The sequence below is a fragment of the Lipotes vexillifer genome, unplaced genomic scaffold (assembly GCF_000442215.2).
Source record: "Lipotes vexillifer unplaced genomic scaffold, Lipotes_vexillifer_v1.1 scaffold519, whole genome shotgun sequence".
Classification (NCBI taxonomy): Eukaryota; Metazoa; Chordata; class Mammalia; order Artiodactyla; family Lipotidae; genus Lipotes; species Lipotes vexillifer.
In genome coordinates this window covers 335,771-352,911 of record NW_006773945.1, presented here as the reverse complement: position 1 = coordinate 352,911, position 17,141 = coordinate 335,771, and the positions used below count along the sequence as shown (strand labels likewise).

General features: G+C 50.7%; 1 protein-coding gene across 2 annotated transcripts in view; it reads right to left on the bottom strand.

Annotated features, from left to right (window-relative positions):
- INSC (INSC spindle orientation adaptor protein) overlaps window positions 1–17,141 on the bottom strand; it is a 129,264-nt gene that overhangs the window by 28,019 nt on the left and 84,104 nt on the right. The window contains exon 7 of one of the 2 annotated variants that reach the window (XM_007448577.1): window positions 16,241–16,366. The exons of the other annotated variant lie outside the window; for it this stretch is intronic. Within the exon in view, the coding sequence (XP_007448639.1) occupies window positions 16,241–16,366 (126 nt within the window). The remainder of the gene's footprint in view (window positions 1–16,240; window positions 16,367–17,141) is intronic. 2 annotated transcript variants of the gene reach the window in all.

The following is a 17,141-nucleotide window of genomic DNA, read 5'->3' as shown; positions in this document are numbered from 1 at the left end:
AGAGCCAGAGTGAGGTGAGGTGAAGTGGGGAGCGGCCTGCGTTGCTGCCCTACACCTGCCGAGGGCCAGCCTCCTGTCCCTGCTCCCGTCCCTGCTCCCCTACTTCCTGCCACTCAGCTTCAGCTGCTCTCCAGAGGCTGCATTTTGTTTGACTAATTACCTCCACCATGTTCTGGGCCTCCCTTAAATGCTCTTGGGAGTCTTAGGTCCATTAATTGTGAAAGCGTTTGGCAATCTCAGACTCAAAAGAGACAAATGTGGAAACAGGAGCCCGGGGAACTGTCCCCAATAAAACTCACCTGGATGTGCTTAATAAAAGAGCAAACAGGAGCCAGCAGGACTGAGCTCATGCCAGGTGTTTGACTAACAGGCCTCACCTGGGCCCAGGGAAGGACGTGGGGGCTACTCTGGGCCTAGAAACAGGGAGCACCCCTCTTACTGCCAACCTAAGATGCCTCTTAGGCTTATCTGGCTCGTCCCCTTCCTCCTTCCAGCACCATCCAAGGCAGTAGCTAGGGAGCAACAGGGTCTCTAGTGGGGGAATGTCTCAGCCAATCCTATTCCCTAATCTCATCTTGGATGCAGATGGAGTTGCATCTCAGACCCAGTTGGGAACGGTGGTCAGACCCAAACCTAATCGCCAACGTCTGCTGGGAGATGGGCCAATCTGAACGCACCAGAGAGACCAAGAGGTTGATGGTCCCGGAGGGTCTGTGCCCCCAGGCCCTGCACTCTAGGCATGCTTCCCAGCCCAGACTGCCACTCAGGAAACTCACTGAGCACAATCTTCCTGAGCACATGCTGAGTGCCAGGCTTTGCGCTGGAGCAGTGGGGCAGGGACAAGTGACCCATCCTCAAATGACTATTGCACACTGTGGCTTCTGGTGAGGATGCTCCGTGGGAGACCTCCTGGAAGCCACTCTGACTTAATGCCCACACCCCAGCTCGGAGAGGGTGGCCCTCCTCGGAGCTCATGTCCAGGCACATCTACTGTCATAACAGAATTTATCACACTGGATGGCCATGTTTCTCCAAGTGGCATCTGTGGATGACACCAAATTCACTAAGAGTTTCTTCAAAACACATTCCTGGGCCTCACCCAGACCTATTCAACCAGGCTCTCTGGCGAGGCCTGGAATCTGCTTTTTAACAAGGTCTGAAGCCGACTTTATACACCAGCAACTTGGAGAAGCACCCTGGGATGTGATTCTCCACTCCCTTTTCTGTCTGGCTGTCTCTGACATCTTCCTGGAAGCTCTGCAAGGCTGGAGACCACAGCTTGTTTACCCGTGACTTCTCCAGGGCTTGCACATAGTAGGCTTTCAATAAAGGGGAAAAAATGCAAGAGAGGAAATGGGACCTAGGTGTGTCCTAAGTGAGGACACACTTTACACAAGTGAAGGTAAAGAAATGGCATTGCAGATGGAGAGGATATTGTAAGCAAAGCCCACTATAGGAAGGGGCAGCTTTGGAGAACAGCCGGCTTGGGAACATGGATTCCACAGATTCCTGACCCCAGGAAAGTGACCCTGGATTGTCATGTGGGCCAACGGTCCAGGCCTCTGGCTCTGATGCCACTGACTGGTCACTTGGCCTCCTGCTAGCAAGCTGCCACCAGCCCAGATTGATCTCCGTATCCATCACCGTCTCAGCAGCTCCAACCCAGTACAGCTTATCAAGCAGAAGCCCCTGAGGGGCCCTCCACCACAGGGCTCTGGGCCTCCCAGTGCCTGAACCAATTCCTGTAGTGTCAGAATATGCACAGGCTCTGGAGTCACACCTACCTGGGTCTGAATCCTGCTGCCATATCTTACTAGCCAGACAATTTTTGGTACCTACTCTGAGCCTTTATATATAATGGGAATAAAAATACCAACCCCAGAGGATGCCGAAATCTGGAATTGTTAACTAAGAGAATGCATGTACAGTGCTTGCCACATGGTGGTGCCATCACTCCACCTTATCCCCACCTGGTGGTTGCAGTCATCTTTCCTAGACTTGGGGCCCTGAATCCTAGCTCGCCTCACTTTGCCTGCCCCAGCTGAGGTCTCCCAACTGGGCTTCTCTCCAGGGCTCCTTTCTGCAGGCTCCTCTGGGCCTGAGACCCCATGGAGAACCTCAGCCCTGTAGGTTGGGGCCCACAGGTTTACCCGCTTGCTTGGACAACTCTGGGTCATGCAGCCCAGAACTAGAACTTCTAAAAGGTCAGTGACTCCTCTTTTAGTACCTGACCAGGAACAATAAGATTAATAATTACAATTCCTGAGAAGGGAACAGAGAGAAAAAGTACCACCCATGCATCTCTAATGTTCAACGAACAGTAACTGAGCACCTTATCGTGAGAGATACTAAACTAGGCATACTGATACAGAGATGAATCAGGAATAAAATAAGAGATAGAGAAAGACAGACACATAGAGAAACCAAAGGTGGGGGGTGGAGGGAGAGATCATATGCTTAAAAGGATTGGGGAACTTGACTGGTACAAAACCCAGCCTGTCCATTCCTCTCTTATTTGGCCTTTCTAAATCACCTCCCGCTGCTGAGAACTCTCTCTGTCTAGGCCTCTCTCCTTCCTGGGCCTCCGCAATACCCACTTTTGGGCTCACCTCCTCCTAGCTCACTGCTTCTTTTTTTTTTTTGCAGTACGTGGGCCTCTCACTGCTGTGGCCTCTCCCGTTGCGGAGCACAGGCTCCGGATGCGCAGGCTCAGCGGCCATGGCTCACGGGGCCAGCCTCTCCGCGGCATGCGGGATCCTCCCGGACCAGGGCACAAACCCGTGTTCCCTACATCAGCAGGCGGACTCTCAACCACTGCGCCACCAGGGAAGCCCCGCTAACTGTTTCTTAGCCACAGGTTTTGCCATCAATCCATTTTGTACCACCTCAGTCAATAGCACCCAAACCCAAGTGGCCTCAATGACTCACTATGATGACCCCCTAGCCCTCCAGCCCTGACCTCCTTTCCCAAGATCCACACCTACATTTCCAGCCTGCTACTGGGTCTCTTGATGTTCAGTTCTAAAACTAATTTTCCGGGACATTTCACAGGCATCTCAAGCCCAGTTCACTTTCAACTGAACTGCTCATCTTCCCTGGCTTCCCTCCTCGCTCCCTCTCAGACCCAGGTGAGAAGTCACCTCCTCTGTGAACATGCACCTTCCTCCCCCAGACAGAGGGGCTCTGTTCTCCCAGCTGCCACACCACTCTGGTGTGCCCACAAACAACTAGAGCACTTATCGTGCTGGATCATCCTCCCCAGCTTACATGCCCGTCCCTGCACTAGATCTGAGCTGCTCAGAGCAGCTCCTGTACTGAATCTTCTCCGGTCTCTAGTACCCAGCTGACGCCTGACACACAGGGGTTAACTTGTGAAGTGTGGGCTGAATGATGAGGAAACAGAGGCACAGGGTGGGGAAGAGACTGCCCAGGCCACGAAGCAAGGTAACGCCAGGGCCGGGACTCCCATCCTGGTCTCCCAGCTCCTGACCCTGTGGTCCCTCTGTGGGGCCTTTGGTGGGGCAACGTAGGGAGAAGCTGGTGAGAGGGCCAGGTCAGTGAGGGCTGCTCAGCTCAGCTCCAGGGAGGGCCTTGGAGCAGCCCAGCCTGAGCCAGCTGCCTCCAACCCTGATCCCATTTCTGGAAAGTCTCCATCCCCAAACACCCACTTCCCATCCTCAGTCATAAACTTAATGATGCCAAGAGAACAATCTAATCAAAGCACTTTCACATCCCTAAAGAAATTGCTGCTGGAAGCACTTAGAGGTAATTAGCTTTTACCTAGCGTGGAATGGGCCTGGGGACAAGAGGACAAGCTTTCCTCATGGGAGGGTGCTCATGGGTTGGCGAGGATGGTCTGGCCTGGTCACTACCTGGGCCATAGGACTGATGCAACAGGAATCCGCTACAGAGGGAACGGGTGGGCTCGGAGAGTCTCCCTGGGCAGTGGGAGAAGGAGCTTGGAAACCACGCAGTTGAGGAATCCAAGTGTACTGTACTGTAAACATCACGTCCAATTTATGAGCAATGTCCTCCTACTGGTTTTTGGAAAAGCATCAGTGGTGGCTTTAATGTGAATATCAAAGGGACACTGGCTAGTATACAAAGGCCCATCATATATCACTGGTGCTGGTCTGCTCCTTCCTAATCCCTTTTTGCATGTTTACTTTTTAGGGAAAGGCAGAGGAGTTGATTGTTGTAACAGATAAACAGATTCATGCAAATGCAGTGATAACTCAGCCTCAGTGGGGGAGCATGAGCTAAAGACCCCCCACATTTCCTCCTTCACCTTTCTGTCCACTTGGACACCAAAAGCCTGCAGAAAAAATAGAAGACAAGTGGGAACCACAAAGCAGTTGCAATCCTGCTCATGGATGGATCTGTCTGCCCAGAGTATAGCCAAAAGGAAAATTCAGGCACAGTCAGAGAGGGAAACAGGGTCATGCCCAAAGAAGCAAAGACAAGTGTGGGCCAAGGGACAGGGCAAAACATTCGGTGGAATAAAGGAGCCCACGGGCCAGAAGCAGGATCTGATGAGGGCAAGGTTCAGGACAAATTCTGTGAGCAAACGTAAGGGGTTAAAGGCTCACTTTATAAAATGACGTATTTGTTCTAAGGAGTGGTGGTAGAGCTGGGAGTCCAGCAGAAAGCCACAGAAAGTGAAACGGGCCTCCAGGAGGATAACACTATCTTCCTCCCAAATGAACACATCCAGACCCCACTCAACTTCTTTTGCTTTTTCAAACAAGAATCTTTGATTAAAAGCCAAATGTCAAAATAGACAAAAACAAATATGAATATGTAATAGGGAATGGAACAATGGATGAAAAGGATCATATAACCAGCTTGGAAGCAAGGTCAGTGAAGTGAGTTATTGAGGTGGAAAGAAATCAAGAATTAAATCACTTAAGAATATAAATGGGGGCTTCCCTGGTGGCGCAGTGGTTGAGAGTCCGCCTGCCGATGCAGGGGACACGGGTTCGTGTCCCGGTCTGGGAGGATCCCACATGCCGTGGAGCGGCTGGGCCCGTGAGCCATGGCCGCTGAGCCTGTGCGTCCGGAGCCTGTGCTCTGCAACGGGAGAGGCCAAAGCAGTGAGAGGCCCGCGTACCGCAAAAAAAAAAAAAAAAAAAAAAAAAGAATATAAATGGAAAATAATTTCCCTGTCAAGGAGGTGATTTTCCTTAAAGCAGATTGTCGAAAAGATGCTCTGGAGGCATTGGGTAGTGGAAGGAGTGGAGTTTGTGAGAAGGTATCAAAAGGTCACTAAGAAAAAGTTCATTTCCCTTTGGGTGAGGGTTACTAGGCATGTGCTGATGTGAAAGTACCAAGTTTTCAGCAAAGCACTACTGGCACAGCTGGGATCTGAACTGTGCCAATGGGCTTCTAGATCAGTGGTTATTGGCCTGGTTCTCAGATGATTAGAATCATATGGGGAAGTTTTAAAATACTAATGCCTGGGCTTCACCACCAGAAATTCTGATGTAATTGGTCTTGGGTGGAGTCTTGGCATCAGTATTTTTAAAGACTCCTCAAGTGACTCTAATGGAGATCCTGGGTTAAGCACCTCTCTTCTAGAGGTAGCTGCGGTACAGTGGAAGTTGCACAAGCCTAGGAGTAAGAAAAACCTGGGTTCCTAACTCAACTGTGCTACTTGTTGATTTGGTGAAATGAGCAAGTTACTCATCTTCTCTAAGCCTCAGTATTCTAATCCTTAAAATGATAATATCCACTTAATGTAACAGTGAATAAAATATCAAAAGCATTCCCCCTGAAATCAGTAACAAGACAGAGGTAGCCATTATGGCCACTCCTATTTAACATTTTACAGTGGCCCTAGCCAATGCAACAAGACAACAGAAAGAAATAAAAAGGTATAATGATTGCAAAAGAGAAAGTGAAACTGTCATAATTTATAGATCACATGATTGTGTACATGTGTACATAATCCAAACCTGTATAAAATCCAAAAGAATCTACACACCATTAAAATTAATAAGTGGGGCTTCCCTGGTGGCGCAGTTGTTGAGAGTCCACCTGCCGATGCAGGGGACACGGGTTCGTGCCCCGGTCCGGGAAGATCCCACATGCTGCGGAGCGGCTGGGCCCGTGAGCCATGGCCGCTGAGCCTGCGTGTCCGGAGCCTGTGCTCCGCAGCAGGAGAGGCCACAACAGTGAGAGGCCCGCGTAATGCAAAAAAAAAAAAAAAAATTAATAAGTGAATTTAGCAAGATCATTAGACACAATATTCAAAATTGTATTTTCTATGTATTAAAATCAATTAGAAAATAAAAAATTTTAAATAACACTTACATTAGCATAAAAACATACCTAGAAATAAGTCTTAAAAAAGATATGCAATGGCTTCCCTGGTGGTGCAGTGGTTGGGAGTCCGCCTGCCGATGCAGGGGACACGGGTTTGTGCCCGGGTCCGGGAAGATCCCACATGCCGCAAAGCGGCTGGGCCTGTGAACCTTGGCTGCTCAGCCTGCGCGTCCGGAGCCTGTGCTCCGCAACGGGAGAGGCCACAACAGTGAGAGGCCCGCGTACAGCAAAAAAAAAAAAAAAAAGATATGCAAGATGTCAACACTAAAAACTTAAAACATCACTGAAATTAAATACAGTCTATATAAGTAGACAGGTATGCTGCATTTATTGACTGGAATACCCTATACTGTTTAAGAAGTCAATTATCCCAAAATTTATTTACAAATTTAAAGAAATGCCAATCAAAATCTCAAAATCTTAAATTATATACAGAAATGTAAAGAACTTAGAATTACCAGGATAATCTTAAACAAGAACAAAATTGGAGGATCTATACAACCAAATATTGAAATTTATTATAGACTGCAGGGACTCAGCCAGTGCCACGTTGGTACAAGGATGGAAAGAAAGATTAGCTGAACAGAAAAATAGGCCAGAAACAGACTCATACCTGCGTCATCACTTTACCTACAACAAAGGCACCACTTTAATTCAGTGGTGAAAAGACGGTCTTTTTGATAAATGGTGCTGGCTCAATGGGATATCATATGGAAAAACACTGAATCTTGAACACCAAAAAATTTAATTTGAAATAGACCATTGACCTAAATGTGAAAAGTAAAATAATAAAGCTCCTAGAAGAAAATATAGGAGACTCTCTTCATGATTTGGGGGAACACAAACCTTTCTTAAATGGAGACAAGAAGCACTAACTACAAAAGAAAAGATCAGTAAATTGGACTTTATCAAAGTTAATTTCTATCCATCAGAAGACAGCATTAAGAGAATGAAAAATAAAACCATGGACTGAGAATATGTACTCTCAATACACGTATCTGACAAAGGGTTTGTATGTAGAATATCTATTTTTGAAGCTTATAAATTGATAAGAAAAACAACTCATTTTTTTAATGGGCAAAAGTGTCAAACAGACATTTCACAGAAGATAACCGAATGGTCAATAAGGACATAGAAAAACTGCTCAAACTTATTACTTGTCAGGGAGATGAAAATTAAAACCATCATGAGAGATCACTACATGTCCAAGCAGGCCACAAGCAGGGCACTGCATGTCAAGCTATCACAAGGCTTCAAACTAATTATCTGTACTTTTTTTTTTGGCCGTGCCGGGCGCGGTACATGGGATCCCCTGTACCCCTGCAGTGGAAGCACAGAGTCTTAAACACTGGACTGCCAGAGAAGACCCAAACTAATTTTTTGTACTTTTATTTATTTATTTATTTATTTTGCGATACGTGGGCCTCTCACTGCTGTGGCCTCTCCCGTTGCGGAGCACAGACTCTGGACGTGCAGGCTCAGCGGCCATGGCTCACGGGCCCAGCCGCTCCGCGGCATGTGGGATCTTCCTGGACTGGGGCACGAACCCGTGTCCCCTGCATCGGCAAGCAGACTCTCAACAACTGTGCCACCAGGGAAGCCCATATTTGTACTTTTAAAGTAGCCCAAGGGAGAATGAAACACTTCTTTGGAAACTGTGTGTTTATTATCGGTGTGGGTCTTTTCATTGCCCTTCTTTCTCTTGTCCTGTAAGTCTCTTCCTCTTTCTCATCATTCTTTGCTCTTCTCGTCTCTGTCTCTGTGTGTGTGACCAAAGGACCCACCACCTGCTGCCAAGGGATGGTGGATGCTGGTTCCTGCTGCCTCTGTGCTTTGAGGGCTGGCCTACTCTGTGCTGTTGGTGCCAGGCTGTTCCCAGGAAATGGGCCCTCCCTCATTAAATTCTGCCCCGAAACCTGCACATTCTATCTTCCCTCAATCTCCTGTCTCCCCTACCTGCTATAGCAACTTCCTTATCCCTGCTGGCCTCCGAGCTGGCACTGGCCCTACTCCAGAAGCCAAGGGGAAGCCAGTGCTGATGGTGCAGACCCCACCTCTGCACCCTGTCCAGTGCCCTGAGCAGCCCTGGCTTCCTTCCCTGCGGCACAGCCTCCCTTCTCCCCAACACAAGCGGCGTGGCCGGGCTGCATCTGTTGATCTTGTCCACCAGGTGCCGCTGTTGCACAGCACATGGGGACCGGAGGCCCGGCTGAGCTGAGCCTTCGCCCACTGCTGCATTTAGGACTGAGGCTGCCCTCTCCAAACTCGGGTTTGGAGTGCAGCATAGCCCCGGAGCCAGCAGGGCCTTCCTTCAGTCTGGACGATACTGGCCCCTAATCTCTAAGTGAATCTCACAGGGAGAGGAGGGGGGAGCGGGGCAGAGTGCCTAATTCTGTTCTCTCCTCTTCACATCCTGGCCTCCCTCAAGTCCCCCAACCCATACCCTCAAGGCAGATGGAAGGGGTTGGGAGACTTGGAAGGTGGGGAAGGGAATGAGCCACCCCACTCTAGAAAGCCCCTTTGCAGGGCTGAGGAAGGTGACAGTGTCAGTCCCCACTTCTGTCTGCCTGTCCACAGTCACAGCACAGACAGCTGACCTGGCACCCTCGGGTTCTCTGCACAGTCTGCCATCCAGGGCAGTTGAAGGCCCACATCTGGGGGCGTGAGACCTGGCGGAAGCTGATACGGGTAGGTGGGTTGAGCCCCAAAGAAAGGTGAGGAGACATCTGGATCTCATTCAGAGGCATTTTCTCTCTCCCTCTCTCTAGGAGCTACTACAAGGTAAAGAAGGGGCTTCAAGTCAAATTAAGCAGAGTTCTTACCTGGCATCCATAGGTCCTCTCTCCCCACCCAGCCTCACTTACTTATTTAGAACTGACTCCATGAAGATACAGTAGCTGTCTCACTCTGGAGTCTGCACACAATGGTCCTTTTCGGCTAATGGGGTGGGGGGGGGGCATAGCAAACTGAACCTATAAGCAAAAATGGGGTTCTCAGCCCCAGGCTCTGCCCCTGCCAGTGTCTCTATGCCTTCCAGCCTCAACTTCCCCTTCTGTAAAATGGGCATGACCATCTCTCCCTGCCTTCCTTGCAAAATGATCGTTTGAACCAAATGAGCAAAAGGATGAGAAAAACTGGTTTACTTTTTTTGCAGATTTGACTTATTTCTGACCATCTGCAGCCCTACAAGGAGCAAGCAGTGGAGAGAAAGTCCTGTAAAACAGCAGCTAGGAAGACAAAGCCTCCCCACCATCCCCCAGAACCCGCTCCCTCCTGCCCAGGGTCTCTGGGTCCAGGCCTCCCTGTCTGCAGCCTGGCCCTTCAGATGTCAGGGCATCTCAATCCCAAGAAGCTGCCCCAGGAAACGGGGTTGAGGTGAGAGAGCTGCCTGGAGACAGGCAGCAATTTCTCCATCCCTCGCCACTTATGCTTTTCTTCTCAGACTTGAAGTTGAGCCCTCCTACCCTCCCCGCTGCTCATCATTAATTTCTCCATCGATTTTCATTAAACTCTCCTCTTGGTTCCAACACAGGATGAACTCCTTATTTGAAAAAATGAAATAAGAGGGAGGGGGTGGGAATAAAAAAAATCTCTTTTGAAAGCAAGATTGTCTCTGGTCTCAAGGCTGGAAGAGGCAATTACTAGAACCGTCTTGGAGGTTGTCTGAGGCTGTCTGAGCATTGGGTTTGGAATGCCCCCTACCCCTTACGCCCCTAGATTCTAGGTTCCTGCCCAGCCTCAGCCCCTCCCTGGACCCCAGTCCCCAGTCCAGCTCTAGTCCCCAGCCCCCACCCCCCATCCTGGCCCCTGGCTCTGTCCAACCTTGACTGCTGCACCAACAGTGCCCTGATGGTCCCATTACCCACTCAGAAAAACCTGGAACTCTTCCAGGGCCATGGCAAAATCCCAGGACTCAGGCTTTCTGGGAGCATTGCAGGATTTTCCCCAGACCAACCCGAAAAGGCGAAGACAAACAGGCCAGGAAAGAGGGAAGGGAAACAGACACAGGCGATTTCTTCCTCCAGGCAGGCCCCACCTGCATTGCTGCATCACATCATCATGACAGCCCCACGGAGGAGCTGTCGTCCCGTTTTATAAAGAGAAAACCGAGGTTCAGAGAGGACTCGCTTTCTAGCCCCCTCTCAGCCTCCCCCCAAACGAGCAATTCTCCCCCTTGGTAATGCCAGTCCACCTTCCCAGCTCTACTCCACCCCAAGTCTGTCCTGATCAGTCCAGGTGGGCTAGGTCACCTGGCCACCAGACGGAGTTGGGTCCATCTGCTCTCACTGGGCTGTGTGGCTCTGAAGCCCTCACTCCCTCTTTGGCCCTGATTTTCTTCATCCCATCTTCTCTAAAGTGGGTCTCAGAGAACACTGCCTCCTCTCCTGGGATCCCCCAACTCACCGAGTGCGGCGTTCCTAAAAGACTTAGAGCCCCACTGGCCTACCAGCCAGCTGTGGGGTCCCTCTGCCGAGGCCACTTTCCCCTGGCCTGCCTCGGAGCTCCACCTTGGTCCTCGGGGCCCAGCTCCACTGCTTCCTTGCTGCTGCCTTCACCAGCTCCCCAGGCACAGGTGGTACCACCAGCCTGCGGCTTTTGATAGCCATGGGGCTACCACTTGGCCAGCCCAGGTGGGAGACAGGGAACACAGCTGCCTGTCTCTCCTCCCAGAGCCCAGCGCAGGGGCTGGGGAATGAGGGGTGACTATCTGCTGAGGACACAGGATAGACTTCCTGAAACTCGCTGCCCCGGCAGGAGCACGATGGTGAGAGGCTGTGCGCAGGATGAACCAGACCTCTGAAAAGAAAGCGTGGAGACGTGAAAGACCCTTCAGGCACCTCTGCAGAGGCCTTTGCTATGTCTTGACATCTCGCTGCTCCAGATGTGCTCGGGAAATATCCACGTCTTCCCTCTTCCCGGACCAATACCCAGAGCCTGGTTCCCTGGGAGCCATTGCCCTGCAGTCCCCCCCCAAGAAGGGCCAGCTCTTCCCAGGGTCGCAGAGTATAAAGAACATGGGCTTTAGAAACCAGCCAGACGTGGGTTTGAATCCAAACTACACATTCATGAGCTGAGGGAACACAATCTCTGAGTCTCAGTTTCCTCACCTGTAAAATGGAAAGGTTGTAGGGACTCGTGCTCCAGCCCCACTGACTTCTCCACACTGTGCCCTGGACAGCATCTTTGGCCACGCTATCCCCTCCTGCTGGCATGCCAGAGCTCTCTTCTCCACCAGACCATCATCTTCGTCAGGCCACTCATATTCAAATCCCTGGCATCACACCCGCCAAAATCAAAATAGCTACCATGTATTCAGTGCCTAGTGGGTGCCAGGCACCAGGTTACTGCAATCTATTTATCTCTGACAGCCCTGGGAGGTAGATTTCATCATGTGCATTTGATTGATGAAGAAACCACACCTCTGAGAAGTTAAGTAACTTGCCCAGGGAAACGTGTCCAAGTTCGTAGGTGGAAAAGCCTGAATTCCCATCCAGAAGAGCCTGACTCTCAAAGGCCACAGTTTTCCCAGAGCTGGGCTGCTTCACAACAAATGTGTGATGACGGAATGAATTAGTAGCGTGATGAGATGGTGAGGGACAGAGTGAACAGGCAAGGAAACGAGTGAGTTGAAATAAGTGAACAACTGGATGACAGAGAAAGAAGAAACAGGTGACTGGATGAATCTATGGCCACTCGAATGCTCCAAGCCCAACAGAGCTTGGGCATCACGCAGCAGGGCCAAGGATGGATGGGGTGTCTGGTGACCTGACTAGACTCACACTCCGCAGGGGTCTGTGCGTGATTTAATGAACCACTTTAAGGTTGGAGGGAAGCGGTGGAGAGTAGCCTCATGACAGAAATGGATTTTAACCAAATCCAGCACATTTCTTGCTGCAAATTAATTACGGGAGCCTCAGGGAGGAGGCTAGGCCAGTAAATCAGTGGGAGGCTGGGACTTTGACATTATCTAAAGAGGGCATGAACTGTGCCGGGTGAGTGGGCAGCAGGTGAAAGCCCCAGGGCACCTGCTCCCCACCTTGCCTCTGCCTTGCCTGTCATGCTGCGGCTTCTGCAAATCAGCCTGTCCCCGGATTTCTTCACCTTCCGTCCTAAACGTGGACAACGGCTGACCTCACCAGAGCATCTGAGGCCAGCGCTCAGCAGCCGGATCACAGAGCCCATGTGGGCAGGACCTGGGGGAGGGACAGGTGATCCAGGCCCTCCTGGGTGTCTCTAGAACATCTCACATGTGGAGGAAAAGAGCATGGGCCTTAGCCTCACGTATTGGAGTTGAGTCCTGGGTTGGCATAATGGTTCACAGCCCAGGCTGACTCTGGCTCAGCAGATCTGGGATTAAATGATCGCCAGGCCGTCTATTAGCTGTGTGCTCTTGAGAAAGTTGCTTCACTTCTCTGAGTCTTCCTTCCTTCTACAAACCACATGGATGATAACAGCACCAATGGATTAACGATTAAGTGACACCATGAAAGATGGGGTTTAACAAAGTGCTTGTCCAAAGCAAGTATTCGACAAATGTTATTATCCTTTTAGTCACTGTCATGATGTCCTTATTACCTGATAGAATAGGGGTCGATAAACATTTTCTGTAGAGGACCAGGTAGTAAATGTTTTTGACTTTGTGGGCCTCATGGTCTCTTGCAATTATCTAATTATGCTGCTGTAGAGAAAAAGCAGACATAGAGAACACCTAAACAAAGGAGCCTGGCAGTGATCCATTAAAAGTTTATGGATCAAAACTTTGAATTTCATGTAATTTTCATGCGACACAAAATGTTCTTCTGATATTTTTACAGCCATTTAAAAATGAAAAAAAATGTCTTAACTCATGGGCTGTATGTGCCAAAAACAAGAGAGCAGGATGACTTTGGCCCACAGGCTGTAACTTGCCACCCCCTGAGCTAAAACGTAAGCTCTAAGAAGACCAGGGGTTTTGTCTGTTTTGTTCACTGCTGTACTTCTAGCACATAAAACAATGCCTGGCAAAAAGCAGTCGATAAATGTTTTTGCTGAATGAATGAATTACGAGCTGTGTGATTCTGTGCAGACATCACTTCACATCTTTGGGCCTCGGTTTCTTCGTCTGTATAATGGGGATGCTTGTACAGTCCAGGCAGATATCGAATGGTATCAGGCTGCCTGCGAAGACACTTGGCAAGCTCTGTGACTGCAGAGCTGTAGTAGCTGTTTCCGACCACACGGGGGCTCCTTTCTGACAAGACTCCCTCCTGCTCACTGCTGGGCACAGAGTTATTTCAGAAATATCTGTGTATGGAAAGTAATCTGACCTGGAGGAGGGGAAAGCCCAGAGACGGTGACCTTCTCCTGTGCGAGTTGGGGGTGGGAGAATTAGGACTTTGGCCAGAAACAGCAAGGTGGCCCGGGTTTAGCTGCAGGGATTTTTTTTGGCAGTCTGAGAGTATCCATTAAACCAGTGAGTCAGTGAGGTCGACTGGGCATTAGACAAGCAGACGGGGTCCAAATCCTGGCTCCAAAACTTACTCTGTGATTTTAGGTGAGTCACTTACACTGGCTGAGACTCAATTCCTCGTCTTCAAGGTGAAGATATGAATCGTGCTCACCTCACGAGGTTCTGGTGGGTTAATGAAGGGAACGCGTGTAAGGGGCTAGCTCAGCACGGGGCGCTTAGTACGCCCTCAGGCGCTGAGTGTCCCCCGTCCTCTTGCTCGGTAGGTAAGGGCTGGCTCCCAGGCCGGTGGCCCATCTGGCCTGGGAAAGACGCATTGGCGCCCTCTGGCTTTGGAGCCCCGCGGGAGAAATTGCCTCCACAGCCTTCCCAGCTGCGCAGGTTTTCACTCTGAGCAAAAAAAAAAGTTTTGGGCTTCCCTGGTGGCGCAGTGGTTGAGAGTCCGCCTGCCGATACAGGGGACACGGGTTCGTGCCCCGGTCCGGGAAGATCCCACATGACGCGGAGCGGCTGGGCCCGGGAGCCATGGCCACTGAGCCTGCGCGTCTGGAGCCTGTGCTCCGCAGCGGGAGAGGCCCCAGCCGTGAGAGGCCCGCGCACAGCAAAAAAGAAAAAAAAAAGTCTTGCTGTCTTTCTTCCCTGGATTGAGGTTTTCCTGCTGCTCTGCAAACTCTCTAAAGCCAAGAAGTGTACTGCTTTTGGAAAACTGGTGATTCTAGTCCCTTCTGCCTTTTCCTCCCCTTCTTCCTGCCAACCAGCGTGAAAGAAGATGAGAAACAAACGCGTATGGCCATTTCCCACTGTCTAAGGAAGAAGACTGTATGGGAGAAGAGAGGATTATTCAGCACATGAAGCTGGAAATGCTCAATGCATTTACTTCATGCAAGTAAAGGCACCGGGGACTGTCAAGTCACCACCTGCCCTCTAATCCTGGCCACCCCCAGTGGTGTTGACCCACCATGTGCTTGGACTCCAGTTTCCCTTTCCCTTACCCAAGCCCTCTTTGGGTGGAGCCCACCTGCTTGCCCAGGCACCCATGCCCACCCTGCCCATGCCTATCCTGTCCCCGGAGGAGCTGGATCCTCCTCCTTCTGCTGGGGTCCTGCCACGAAAGAAGGACCAACCACCCTTAACCTGTCTGTCTCGCCACTGCCTCTCTCCTCCATTTTACCACCTAAGCAAACACACACATACAAAGGCTTCTGACCCCATGGGAAGGGGGCACTCTGTCCAGAGGGCTGGCACTAGCTCCTTCACCACTTTGCTGTGTGACCTCAGACAAATTACTTCCCCATTCTGAGCCATAGCCTTCTCATCTGTAAACTGAGCAGATTTCCCATGCACCCTCCATCCTCAGCTAAAAGCACCTCAGAGCCTGTGATCCTGGGACTCTGTCCCATAACCTGAGCAGATTTAGAAAGAGGCAGGGTAGAATGTAAAATGACCATCTGTCTAGGAGTCCAGACCAAAGTAAAGAAACTGAGGGTAGGGTGGAGTTTTTCTGGGCAGCCAGGACCGGACTGTGGGAAACGGATGCAGAGGAAGGGGAGAAGTTTGCTGTCCCATCCCCATTTAGACCAGTCACGAGAACAGACTCAAGGTACCTACCCCTCACCCTGCAGGCACCACAATTGTCACCAGGTCATACCAGGCCTTTCTATCTCTCTTCCATAAAAAAATATTCAGCATCTTTCCTTGAAATGTGGTTGAGAAATCCCCAAGTGTCAGCACTAGCCTCCCAACCCTCCTGCTAACATCCCTGAGGACCCAGCTGCAGCCTCAGACCCACTCAGGCAGAAGTATTGAAGCAGCCTCAGCCCTACAACGTGGGGAAATTGGGAGCTGGCAGCCGGAATCGGTCACGTTGCCCTAGGTCGGCCTGGAGCTAGGCACCTGGGACTGTCAAGTCACCACCTGCCCTCCAATCCTGGCCACCCCCAGTGGTGTTGACCCATCATGTGCTTGGACTCCAGTTTCCCTTTCCCTTACCCAAGCACTCTGTGGGTGGAGCCCACCTGTTTGCCCAGGCACCCATGCCCACGCTGCTCATGCCTATCCTGTCCCCGGAGGAGCTGGATCCTCCTCCTTCCGCTGGGGTCCTGCCATGAGAGAAGGACCAACCACCCTTAACCTCGACACCCCTCCCCACCTGACTTGCCTGCCTCCTGCTGTGTTCCCCCCCACCTCCCACCATGCCCTGCCAACCAGGCTCTGTTGGCCACTCCACCCAGGAAGTGCTGAGTGTCTCTCTGGACCCTGCCTTTCCCGCTGAGCTCCTCAGTCTCGGCCCCCTTCATGTCTTCATCAACCACAGTCAAGATCCCAGCAGCCCCACGTGAATGACGCCTGGGAACAGGAGGGACTCAGGGGACTTGCTCCTGCCAGACGTCCACCAGGAGGTCGCTCTCCCCATTCACCCACCCGCTCAGGGACCTCAGGCCCCGCCCAGCCAGCCAGCTGCACCCTTACCTTCTCCAGCTGGTGGACACCCTCCTCCACGCAGCAGATGGAGGCCAGTGTGCGGAGCGCCTGGGGGTACAAGCACCGGAAACTATCCTGCCGGCAGACCTTGAAGAGCGCCACGACCCCACCCTCCTGCCAAGAAAAAGAAAATGTCACATGAACTCACCGTGTGACCTCTCCAGGGGCTGACTCAAGAATTACTGATACCCCTCACTCAGCAGGTGTGTTTTGGGGTCTGTGGGGTGGCAGAATAGCCACCCCAAAATATGCTGCTTTAGTGTAAAGATTATTTTGAGCTGAAGGCAATTAAGAAGAAGCAGATACAAAAAAAGATCTCTGTCCTCTCCCTATTTGACTAAAAGCAGGACATAAATTTTAAAAGATTATACCCTCTCCCCTCTCTACTAGAAAGAACAAGAGTTAATCACTGGAGACAATATTAGACCCTTATCAGCCTGGATTTGGCACCAGAGGAATCCACATAGCAGACTTCAGTCTTTATCTACTGTTAGTTTCCCATCTATGAGTCTTCCCACAATTTGCCACCCCAAGAGAGTCAAGGTTCTCTTCCTTTGTCTTACCACTTCTCTAAAAATGTACTTGTTCCTTTGCTAAGATGCTACGTTAAGCCCAAGTTCTAACCAACCCTTTGAGTTACTCATCTCTGACCATTCCCATGCATAAGTACAGTGCAAGTGCTAATAAACCTGTTTTTTTTTTTCTTTTGTTAATCTGGCTTTTGTCAGCCTAATTCACAGGGTCCCAGCCAGAGAACCCAGGAAGGTAGTAGTAAAAAAGAATGTTTCCTCCCCTCTGGTTTCTATACACACAGAAACACACACACACACACACACACACACACACACACACACACACACACACACACACACACACACACACACACACA